The 12,428-nt window shown below is 41.5% G+C and overlaps 1 protein-coding gene across 1 annotated transcript in view; it reads left to right on the forward strand.

The window, feature by feature from the left end:
* The window catches only part of ZC2HC1B (zinc finger C2HC-type containing 1B), a gene marked incomplete at both ends in the record, with an annotated part of 61,091 nt that overhangs the window by 8,960 nt on the left and 39,703 nt on the right, over positions 1-12,428 (forward strand). The window contains 4 exon segments of the mRNA XM_080700142.1: positions 1,663-1,690; positions 1,692-1,769; positions 4,343-4,462; positions 5,546-5,684. Of these exon segments, the coding sequence (XP_080556268.1) occupies positions 1,663-1,690; positions 1,692-1,769; positions 4,343-4,462; positions 5,546-5,684 (365 nt within the window).

Below are 12,428 nucleotides of genomic sequence, written 5' to 3' on the forward strand. Positions count from 1 at the left end.
TTCCATCCTGTTGGCTCCGCGACTCTATCGCAACTCAGGATTTCCAAGGCTGAGGTCATTTTTTTTTCTTCCCAAGATGGCTTTTCTCTTCAAGGTCCCTATTCCTAGCCACAGCCCAACCGTCTTCTCAGGCTTTCTGCCTGTAAACGCAGCATGGTCCCAAAGCATTCTCTCTGTCCCCTTCCAATCTCCATTTCCAAATCTAGTCCTGCCATAGATTATTGTGTGTGTGTGTGTGTGTGTGTGTGTGTGTGTGTGTGTGTGTGTTACTGGGGATTGCACCTGGGGCATTCTACCTCTGAGCTACATCCCCAGCCCTACATTTTACTATTTATTTATTTATTTATTTATTCATTCATTTATTTATTTCTTGTGGGTCTGGAGGTGGAACCCAGGGGCAATTGACCTCCAAGCTACACCCCCTGCCCTGTATTATTATTATTATTATTATTATTATTATTATTATTATTATTCTTTATTTTGAAACTGGGTCTCATGAGTTGCAGAGCGCCTCACTAAGTAGCTGAGGCTATCTGTGAACCGTGATCCTCTGGTCTCTGCCTCCGAAATGCTGGGATTACAAGTGTGCGTCACCACGCCCGGCTACTCTTTATTTTGAAACAGGGTCTCACTAAATTGTGGAGGGTCTCACTAAGTAGCTGAGGCTGGCTGCAAACCGCGATCCTCCTGTCTCAGCCTCCCAAATCCTGGGATTACAAGGGTGTGCCACCATGCCCGGCTACCATAGATTCTTCGACTCAGTCATCCATTTCCTCTTTCCAGTTTAAACCTCCTTTTTCAGCTTTGAACTAAACTTCTCACCGCCCCACCACCACCCCTCATCTTTGTCGTGGGAATCTGCCATGGCTCTGTTTAGGTTCTTCCAACTAGGCGTTTCTGATTGTCCCCCTTGTTTAAAGATCAAAGTCCAGATTATTATTCTAATATAAAACCCCATGCTCAGATCTCTAACGCTTTTTTTAATCTTTACATACTCAACTCCAGATGGACCGACAGAAAGTAGCATAAGGTGGACCTCTTAGAAGTCTAGGATGTTTTACTTTTCTCCTGACACTTTCCTAAGGACTTCTAAGGTAATTTATCTTCCTACTTTCTCTCCTTTTCTATGCTGGACCCGTGTGTGGTTTCTTTCAACATTTTCAGAGTCACATGTAACAGATATTTAATTATCTATTAAATGAACGATTGGTGCTCTGGCAAAATTTCAGTTTTCGTTTGCTTTATTCATTGAACTAGTGTTTATGGAATACCTCACTATGAGGCGGGCATTTTGAGGCTTTAGGACTGGGGCAGCCTCAGTCTCCAGCCTCAGCCTTCAGTCTGGTAGGAATCTCAAAGATGTTACCATTGGATCATTTGACTTTACACTAAGGTGTTAACTCTGTGTACTTGTGTCTAAAGCATAGCTGTCAGGCATTTCATTTAAAAACATGTTGAATGCCAAATCAAATAGTTATACTCTGGTTGCCTGAAGGTTATGGAATTTACTTGTTTAGTGAAGTGAGAAGTTTATATTAGGAAAGGAAAACACAGGTGAATTCACAAAGGGTCTTTCTAAGGAGCAGTTGGTGGAGAGGGAGAACAGTGTGAATGTATAAGGCTCTCGAGGTCACCTCCAGGCAGCCGTCGCTCCTGAGCCAGGCAATTCCATGAACCTAACATAATGTGCTCTTGAATCTTACGCAGATGGCCATCAGGAGTTATTCCCCTGTGAAGTCTGTGGAAGACGCTTCGCAGCAGACGTTCTGGTAAGCATAAAGACGTCTTGTAGATGTGTTTCATTGCAGTTAAATGAACTGTCAAGACAGCGAGGAGGTGGTGGTGCCAAGATTGAAGACAGATGTGCCTGGGAAGAGGAAAAGTACATAACCGCTGGCTGCCAGGCCTGGAGGACACAGAGGTGAACTGATGCTGCACGTTCCAAAGTGACCCTATTAACCATGGTCCTCCTCAAAGCACGCCAGATGGAAGGGTCTTGGCACGACTGATTATCCCTTGAGAGGTCTTGGCTCTTCCGCCTTTTCTTTAAGCAGCAAAAATTCAAATTTCAAGGCCAAAACACCAGGGAAATTAGCTAGTGAGGAGGAATGAGCATTGAATTTCAGGCATCTGGAAACTTGGCTTTTTGCCGCAAATTTGTCACTAATTCTGACAAGTCCTTTAACCTTCCTGTTTTCTGCTTTGCCACGTATACAATCCTCCAATTTAGGGGATTTTATACCATTTGAACAAAATAATACATGGATGTAAGGCCTGTTCCAAAATCTGTGATCCAGAGTCAAGCTGTATATCAAGTCCCCTCTTGATGGCTAACACACAGTTGAATTAACGCTTGCTTTATTTCAAAATTGAGGGATCAGGCAGATGGCGGACCCTAATATTATAAAGAGATTCCCAAGGAAGATGATATTTTTGTGTTTGTGGTACTGAGGGTGAAACCCAGGGGCTTTTTTTTTTTTAACCTCCGGGCTATACTCCCAGACCTATTTTATACTTTATTTGGAAACATGGTCTCACTAAGTTGCTGAAAGCCTCACCGAGTAGCTGAGGCTGGCTTCGAACCTGTGCGATCCTCTTGTCTCAGCCTCCCAAGCGCTGGGATTACAAGCGTGTGCTACCACGCCTGGTGTGGAAGATGATTTTTAAAATAAAAAAAAAAAAGAAAAGCTAAGATGATCATGCCACCCTTACCCAGGACATTTTAGATCAAGGGGACTTTTATTGAACTTAAAAAATTTGAACTATAAGCTTGACTACAGTTGGTGGCTAGAAAATGAGGTTGTAGGTTTTGCTTTTCTTGGGAATTTTATTTTATTTTGGTACTGGGGGTGGAACTCGGGTTTTTCTACCTCCGAGTTATACTCCCAAACCTATTTTTTAATATTTTATTTGTTAACAGGTAGCTGAGTAGCTGAGAACCTCACTAAGTAGCTGAGACTGGCTTGGAACCTGTGCGATCCTCCTGTCTCAGCCTCCCAAGTGTGGGGATTACAAGCATGCGCCACCACGCCCGGCTGCTTTTCTTGTGAATTTTAAAAATAAAATATCTGTGCTTCTAGTTGACTACAGTTATAAGCTTCCTGAAACTAGAAGGGGAGGGAACTGATGGGGCCCTTTGTGTTCCTGTCATTCACCAGTCACCAGGGCACAGGCTTGGCCTTTGCCACACAGAAGCTCCACCTCCTGCGGGCAGGTCTGAGGGCCTCAGAGGTACATCTGAAGAGGGATCACTCAAAACCAAGCATATTTTGAATGCTTTTCACTTTCACTCTCCAAGCCTATCCCTAGGCTACAGAGAATGTTTGATCGAGTGATCTGATCTCTCTCTCCTTCCGTTTGATGTCAATGGCTTGTTCGAAGCCAGGTGCAATGATTCTTATAGAGTCCGCATTTTGTTGAGTTTGAACCAAGTGACTTTGTAAATGATAGCTATTATGGGGTACATATCCACTAAAGACAGGGCGAAGATATGGATGTAATCCTATAGAGGTGCAGTAACTGACCAGAGGAAGGTGGTACACAGGCAGAGCTCTAGTGTTGGCTCTTCAGTTTTTGTGCCAGAAATGCTGAGTACTTAAAAGACTTCTGGTTGGAGTAAAGAGCATGCTGCTCACAAATATATACATACATACATATATACATACATATATATATATATATACACACACACAAATAAATATTAAAAATATATATTTGTAAACATATATTTCCAAATTTGTAAATATTTTTAGCTGTTGTATTGGTCAGCTTTCAATCACTCCAATAAAATACCTGAGATAATCAACTTATAAAGAGAAAAGGTTTATTTTGCCTCACCGTTTAGTTTGTAGCTGGTGGGCCTGTTGCATTGGCCCCGGGTAAGGCAGCACATCGTGTGAGAGAGCAAACCACTCACCTCATGATCAGGAAGCAAAAGAGAGTGAGGAGGAAGGAGTCGGCGTCCCAGTGTCCCCTTCCGGGACGCACCGCCCATCGCCTAAAGCTGTCCCTCTAGGCCTCACCTCATAAAGGTTCCACAGCTTCTCAGTAGCTCTGCCCCAGGAACTAAGCCTTTAATACATGGGCCCTTAGGAGATATTCCAGATCCAAACTCTAGAAGCCATAAGCGCCTTTTTATTTTCTTTGCCCAAAGGCAATATCCCGTTATATGTAATGTGGCTAAGAAGAATCAGGTGGATTTGCTCTGCTGTGACCTGAGGATGAGATAATGGGCTAGGTTCTGAAGGCTCGGCACAGCCTAGGGCAGGGCTAAGCACACCCAGGTACTAGAAACTTTGTGACAGTGCAGTCTCAAAGGCCCAATCCACGGTTCCTTTTCTAGGAAAGACATGGACCAATATGTAGAAAACTCTTCAACAAAAAGCGTAAACCTTTCAATTCATTGAAGCAAAGATTGCAGGGCACTGACATTCCTACGGTGAGGAAGGCTGCTCAACCCAAGGTACTGTTTATATTCTCTTTATTGTTCTTTATTACAGCAAGTACATTTAAGCCACATTTGAGCACGCTGCTTTCATTTTTGCTTGATAAGGCAGTGTAATGTCATTTACATATAATTTGCCTTTATTGTTCTCTTTATAATTGTGCTCACTTGATCTCCAAGTATATTTCAGACACTTTCCAGATGTGGCAAAAAGACTCTTGTTTATATTTTCATTAGAGTGGCTTTAAAGTTAGCAATGAACTTGGGAGGACAATCACATTTAATCTTGCATTTATCTTCCTTTAAAGTTTTGCAGTTTCATTGTCTTTCTGATTTTTTAAATTATTGTTTTTGAGGGACCAGTGATCGAACCCAGGGCCTTACTAAGCAAGTGCTCCATTACTGAGCCGCACTCCCAGCCCCTGATTTTTATTTTGGTTTGCTCGCACCATTGTGAATTGCAAAATTTATTACTGTAGCTTCCAAACCTCTTGAAGTAGTTCTTTTGAAAAATAAATTCTTTCTAAATTTCACAGTCCCGTGTCTGTAAATCCAAATCCCAGATTTAGAAAGGCAATGTGAGCCTGGCGTGGTGGAGCACGCTTGTAATCCCCGCGCTTGGGAGGCAGAGACGGGAGGATGGCGCAGGTTCGAAGCCAGCCACGCTGGCTTAGGAGACCCTGTTTCCACATAAAAAAAAAAAAGTTAAAAAATAGGTCTGGGAGTGTAGCCCGGAGGTAGAAGGGCTTCCAGGAACCCAGTACCACCAAAAAAAAAAAAAAAAAAAGGTTCAAGGTAGAAATACCTAAAATATATACATTAAGTTGATCGGAGCCGGGCGTGGTGGCACACGCTTGTAATCCCTGCGCTTGGGAGGCGGAGACAGGAGGATCGCACAGGACAGGAGGATGGCGCAGGTTCGAAGCCAGCCGCGCTGGCTTAAGAGACCCTGTTTCCAAAGAAACATAAATAGGTCTGGGAGGGTAGCCCAGAGGTAGAAGGGTTTCCAGGAACCCCAGTACCCCAAAATAAATGAATAAATAAATAAAATAAAAAGACGACGTAATTGAGAGGTATATAGCCTGGTTTTATTTCTTACAGTCTCAACCCGTGAAGAAATCTAACTGGAGACAGCAGCACGAAGACTTCATCAATGCAATCCGATCGGCAAAGCAGTGCACCCTGGCCATTAAGGAAGGCCGGCCGCTTCCTCCTCCGCCCCCGCCGACCATCAACCCAGGTGTGTGGCTCTTCCTGTGGCTTCCAGGCCAGGCTTGACGTCGGCCGAGTCATCACGACTCTACATACTCTGAAACTGACATTAACCATTACCTAGAAGTGATTTTACACATGATGTAAAAGTATTGATTACCCCTTCCTCCCCAGTTCTACGTGGAGAGTCTGTGTCTCCTCTCAGCTCTGGCTCAGTATGAGACACCGCTGCGCTTTCTTGGTGCGGTTCCTCCAGGGCCCGCCATTCGCACCGTGGCTGAGGAGCCGGGGCGGCGCAGAGCCATCCAAACTTCCAACCAGAGTTCCCAAGAGATAGCCATGGTTCTTATTTTTCATACTATTTATTTATTTATTTTTTATGTGTGGTTCTGAGGATTGAGGGCAGTCTATCTCCAAGCTACACCCCAGGCCTAATTTTTTTTTTTTTTTATTTTAAAGTAGGGTCTCACTAAGATACAAAGGGCCTAAGTTGCTGAGGCTGGCCTTGAATCTGCAATCCTCCTGTCTCAGCCTCCCAGGTACTGGGATTAAAAGCATGCACCGCCATGCCCAGTTTTTAAATACATTTTAATGGCTCACAGCTATTTTACTCTATACTTTTTTTTTTTTTCTGGTACCAGGAGTTGAATTCTGGGACTTTCTACTTCCGAGCAGTACCCCTCAGTCTTATTTTATTTTTTTATTTTGAAACAAGAGTCTCACTAAGTTGCAGAGGACCTCATTAAATTGCTGAGGCTGGCCTTGAACATGCAATCCTCCTATCTCAGCCTCCCAAGTAGTGGGATTACAGGTGTGTACCACCGTGCCTGGCTACTCCAGTCCTTTTATTTTGAAAATTTTCAAATTGATATAAAAGAGGAAGGAATGGTAAAATGCCCACATACCTTCTGAAATTTTACCATTGTTCACATCCTTTCTTTCTCTTAGAATCATTTGAGAGTTAAGTTTCAAGCATCACCAACGCTTTATCCTTAACTATTTCAATACGCATCTCTTAAGCATAAACACATCTTCCTATATAATCACAATACTATTATCACACTTAAAATATGGATTAATGTTCTCCCAATTATCTTAGGAACATCTTTTTTTTTTTTAAAGCTCCTACCTTATCCCCCCTCCAGCCACAATCCAGGATTCAGTCACTCTTAGTAAATTGTCCATTTTCTTTTCAGTCTTTAAAACCTTACACTCCACCTCTACCAGGACGTTTGTCTTTTAGAACACCTTCTCTTTTATCTCTGTCTGATTGTTTAGTCACTTCACTGTCTAACCTGCTCCTTTATCCTGCCTTTCTGTAAGTTGAAAATTAGGGCTGACAGGTCATTTGGGTTAACTTTAATCCCTTATCAAATATATGATTTGCAAATATCTTCTTCCATCCTGTGTAGTGTCTTTTGACTCTCTGGATAGTACCTTTTTTTTTTTTTTCCATACTGGGGATTGAACCCAGAATCATTCTACCTTCGAGCTACACCCCCAGCCCTATTTTTTATTCTTTACTTTTGAAACAGGGTCTCATTAAATTTCGGAGGGCCTCGCTAAGTAGCTGAGGCTGGCCACAAACATGCAATCCTCCTGTCTCAGCCTCCCAAGAGCTGGGATTACAAATGTGCGCCACCATGCCCGGTGATAATAGACTTTAATGGACAAAAGTTTTATTTTTTTATTTTATTTATTTATTTATTTATTTATTTATGTGTGTGTGTGTGTGTGTGTGTGTGTGTGTGTGTGTGTGTGATACTGGGGGTGGAACCCAGAGGCTTTCTACCTCCAGGCTATACTCCCAGACCTATTTTATATTTTATTTGGAAACAGGGTCTCATTGAGTTGCTGACAGCCTCACTAAGTAGCTGAGGCTGGCTTCGAACCTGTCTCAGCCTCCCAAGCGCAGGGATTACAAGCGTGCGCCACTACGCCCAGCCAATTTTTTTAAATTTTGACAAAGTCCAGTGTACCTGTTTTTGTCCTATACTTTTGGTGTCATATCCAAAGCCGCCATTTGCCAAGCCGAATCCCCTGTGTACCCTTGCTCTATAGATTTAGTCTTTATGTTTCATCCATTTTGAGTTAGTCTGTGTTTGATGTAAGGTTTCAGCTCCATCCTTTTACACGTAGATGGTTGGTTTTCTCAGCACTAACACACGGACCTTGGCACTGTCATTAAAAGTCAATCAACTCTATATCTGAGTGTTAAATCTGGACTTTTTACTGTGTCCCTTTGGTCTACAGATCTGCCCCTCGGCCAGCACCACACTGTTTTGATTACTGCTGCACTTGCCAAAGTTTTGAAATCAGGAATGGAGTGCACCAAAATATAACCCAGGTTATTTTGGCTGTTTTGTGTCCTTTCAGATTTCATATAAATTTCAGCCATTTTTTTCTATTTCTATAAAAATGCCACTTTGAGATTTCCTTGAACTTCTGGGTCATATTCGGTAGCATTTTCATCTTAACAATATTGCTTACCAATCCATGAACTTTTAATTAATTAATTAATTAATTTAGTGGTACTCGAGGTAGAACCCAGGGGCTTTTCTACCTCCGGGCTATACTCCCAGACCTATTTTATATTTTATTTGGAAACAGGGTCTCACTAAGTTGCCGAGAGCCTCACTAAGTAACTGAGGCTGGCTTCGAACCTGTGCGATCCTCCTGTCTCAGCCTGCCCAAGCGTGGGTATTACAAGCGTGCGCCACCACGCCCGGCTTTTTTTTTTTTTTTTAATTTTAAAAGAATCTCATTAAATTTCAGAGGGCCTCATGAACTGGCCATGAAAATGTGATCCTCCGGTCTCAGCCTCCAAAGAGCTGGGATTACAAGTGTGCGCCGCCATGCTCAGTGATAGTGACATTCAAATAGAGTCGCTTGGCTTTCGTGAGCTTTTTCAGTTTACTTGTGTTTTCTTTTAGCAGTGTTTTAGTTTTCGATGTACAAGTCTTCCACCTCCTTGATTAAATTTATTCCTCTGGATCTTATTCTTTGCTATTTTATTATAAATGGGATTGTTAACTGTCCAGATTTTTCATCGTTAGCACGTAAAAATGCAACTTATTTTGATATATTGACTCTTTATCTTGCAACGTTGCTGGATATATTTGTGGACTCTAGGGTTCTCCGTATATAAGATTGTCAGCCATAAACGGATCATTTTGCTTCTCCCTTTACATTTATGCATGCCCTTTATTATTTTTATGCCTAAGTCCTCTGACTTTCAATATGAGATTGGATAGAAACGGCAACATGGGCATCCTTGTCTTGTTTTCCACTGAGTGTAGCAGTAGTTGTGAGCACATTTGGTAGATTCCAGCATGTGGAAATGAAATGTATAAAAACAATGACACAAGGCTGGGTGAGGAAAACGGATGTATATTGTAAGATCCTTATGTTAAATATGAATGGTTGCCGGGCGTGGTGGCACACGCTTGTCATCCCCACGCTTGGGAGGCGGAGACAGGAGGATCCTTCAGGTTCAAAGCCAGCGGCGCTGGCTTGAGAGACCCTGTTTCCTAATAAAATATAAAATAAGTCTGGGAGTATAACCCGGAGGTAGAAGGGCTTCCATCCCCAGTACCAAAATATGTGTGTGTGTGTGTGTGTGTGTGTGTGTGTGTGTGTGTATGGTTATAATGTTACTTAAAGACTGATAAGAAATTATTAGAGTAACCACTGAAAATATTGAGGTGTAGCTAGCTCAATACATTGAGTAGAAATAAAACAGAGGGAAATTGATCCAAAGGAGGAAAAGAAAAGGGGAAAGAAGAGCAGAGGTCCAGGTGTGGTGGTACACACTTGTAATCCCACTACCTGGGAGGCTGAGGTGGGAGGATCCGCAGGCTTGAGGCCAGCCTCAGCTACTTGGTGAGGACTTCTGCAACTTAGTGAGACCCTGTTTCTCACTAATAATCTTCTTATTTAAAGAATAAAAGAGCTGGGCTGGGGATGCTGCTCAAAGGTAGAATGCCCCTGAGTTCAGTCCCTGATACCAAAAAGAAAGAAAGAAGAAAGAGAAAGAAAGAAGAAAGGAAGGAAGGAGAGAGAAAAGAACAGAGCGGAGAAAAGAAGAAACAAATACGAGGGTGGTAGACTGGAACCCAACCGTGTGAATAGTGCCTGTAAATGAACTACACAAGAGCGCGCCAACCAGAATAATAAAGCAAGAGGCTTATTTGGTTTTTCACAATAAACACACAAGTTAAAAGCATAGGGAAAGACATACATGTAAATAATAGACATAAAGCTGGACGGGCTATGCTAATTTTAGGCCAAATCAACTTCAAGGTAAATATGAAAAGAGATTCCGAGATTAGAAAGATGTATTCATCACGGAGACCTATTAGTTTTAAACATTTATGAACCTAGCAACAGTTTTTTTTTTCCTTTAAAATTTTTTTATTGGTGCATTATGTTCAAACATCATATTGGGGTAAAAAACGTGTGTGTACAAACATGTACACATCGCTGATTTAACCCCTACCCAGTTCCCACCCCATTCCCTCCCCGTCCCTCCTTCCCTTGCTTGGCCTAGCAACAGTTTTAAAGAATGTGAAATAGTCCGAGCGTGGTGGCGCACACTTGTCATCCCCGCGCTTGGGAGGCGGAGACAGGAGGATCGCGCAGGTTTGAAGCCAGCCGCGCTGGCTTAGGAGACCCTGTTTCCAAATAAAAATGTAAAAATAGGTCTGGGAGTGTAGCCCGGAGGTAAAAAGGGCTTCCAGGAACCCCAGTACCACCAAAAAAAAAAAAAAAAAAAAAAAGAATGTGAAATAAAAACTGTTAAAACTGAAGACAAATTCATGATTAAATTTCGATATTTTATCATTTCTTTCTTAGTAAATGATTGAATATACAGCAGGAAAATCAGTAAAGATACAGAAAACTTGGCAATTAGTGTGAACCAATGTTTTACTTAACTGACACTAATATATATATAATAAGACGATGCACGTTGTTTCCAAGGACACATTGAACATTCACCCAACAGAGACCATATACGGGGCCACAATAAAATTAAGTTAGAAACAAATGAAAAACGTATCAGAAATATTCCTGAATATTTAGGAACTAAGAAGTCATTTCTATTTTTTTTTTTTTTCCTGTTCTGGGGATTGAACCCAGGGGCATTCTACCTCTGATCTACATCCCCAGCCTATTTTTTAGTGTTTATTTTGAAACAGGGTCTCACTAAGTTGCGGAGGGCCTCCGTAAGTAGCTGAGGCTGGCTGTGAACCTGTGATCCTCCTGTCTCGGCCTCCCGAGTTGTGGGATGACAATCATATGCCAACATGCCCAGCTCTAAGAAGTCATTTCTAAATAACCTGTGAATCTAGGAAGACATTATAAAATAAATTAGAAAATATTTTAAATGAATGATAATGAAAATATATCCAAATTTGTGGAATTCTGCTTATGTAGTTATTAAAGGGAAGTTTACAACTTTATATATTTATGTTAGAAGAAAAAGGCTTCAATCAATTACCTTAAGCCTTCTTATTAAAAAGCTAGAAAAAGTGTTGAGGGTGGCTCAGTGTTTGAGCACTTGCCTAGAATGTGCCAGGCCTTGGATTCAATTCCAACAGTGAAGGGGGAAAATTATAAAATCAGAAAAAAGAACAAATTTAACCCTAAATTTAGTGAAAGGAAGAATATAATTCATCATAATAACAATCATTTATTTATTTATTTATTTTTATTTTATTTGGAAACAGGGTCTCACTTAGTTGCTGAGAGCCTCACTAAGTAGCTGAGGCTGGCTTCGAACCCGTGTGATCCTCCTGTCTCAGCCTCCCAAGTGCGGGAATACAAGCGTGCGCCACCACGCCTGGCTCATAATAACAATCTTTTAAAAAGCATATGGTCATCTGAAAAGAGAAAAAGCCTTTCATAATGTGCAACACCTGGACATATTTAAAACAAAACAAAAGCCTGGTAAAGTGGTAGATGCCTGTCATACCAGGACTTGGGAGGCTACAACAGGGGGATTGAAGGTTTGAGGCCAGCCTCAGCAACTTAGCAAAAACCTTGGCAATTTAGCAAGAATGTTTTAAAAAATTTAAAATAGGGCTCAGGATGTAGCTTAAAGGCAGAATGAACTGGATTTAATCCTTAGTGCCACAAAATAGATGATAGATAGATTAGATAGGTGATAGATAGATGATGGCTAGATAGATGATGGCTAGATAAATAGATGATAAAAGGAACTGAGGATCTAGCTTAGAGGTAAAATGGCCCTGGGTTCAACCTTCCAGTAGCAAAAAATAAACAAAAGAAGAGACTTTCAATAAAGTAGAAATGGATGTTTTCCACAAAGGACATCTTTGAGAAATCTAGAGCTCACATCACACTTAATGGTGAAAAACTAAATGCTTTCCCACTAAGATTAGGACAAAGAGCAAAGCTGTACATTTTGATGACTACTGTTCAACACTACTAGAATAGGAGACAGTGAGCTAATACAAAAATCAACCCAGCTGGGCATGGTGGCACACACCTGTAATCCTAGTACTTGGGATCCTGAGACAGGAAGATTGCAGGTTCAAGGCCAACCTTAGCAGCTTAGTGAGACCTTGTTTCCAAATAAAAAATAGAAAGGGTGGGGAGAAGTGTAGCTCAGAGGTAGAATGCCTATGGGTTCAATCTCCAGTACCATAAAAAAATAAATTGATGTAACTATATAACGTACAGGCAAGATAAATATTGAAGAGGTAGAAACTATCATTATTCACAGACGACATGATCACGAAGGAATAAA

The sequence above is a fragment of the Muscardinus avellanarius genome (assembly GCF_963383645.1).
Source record: "Muscardinus avellanarius genome assembly, chromosome: 8".
Lineage (NCBI taxonomy): Eukaryota > Metazoa > Chordata > Mammalia > Rodentia > Gliridae > Muscardinus > Muscardinus avellanarius.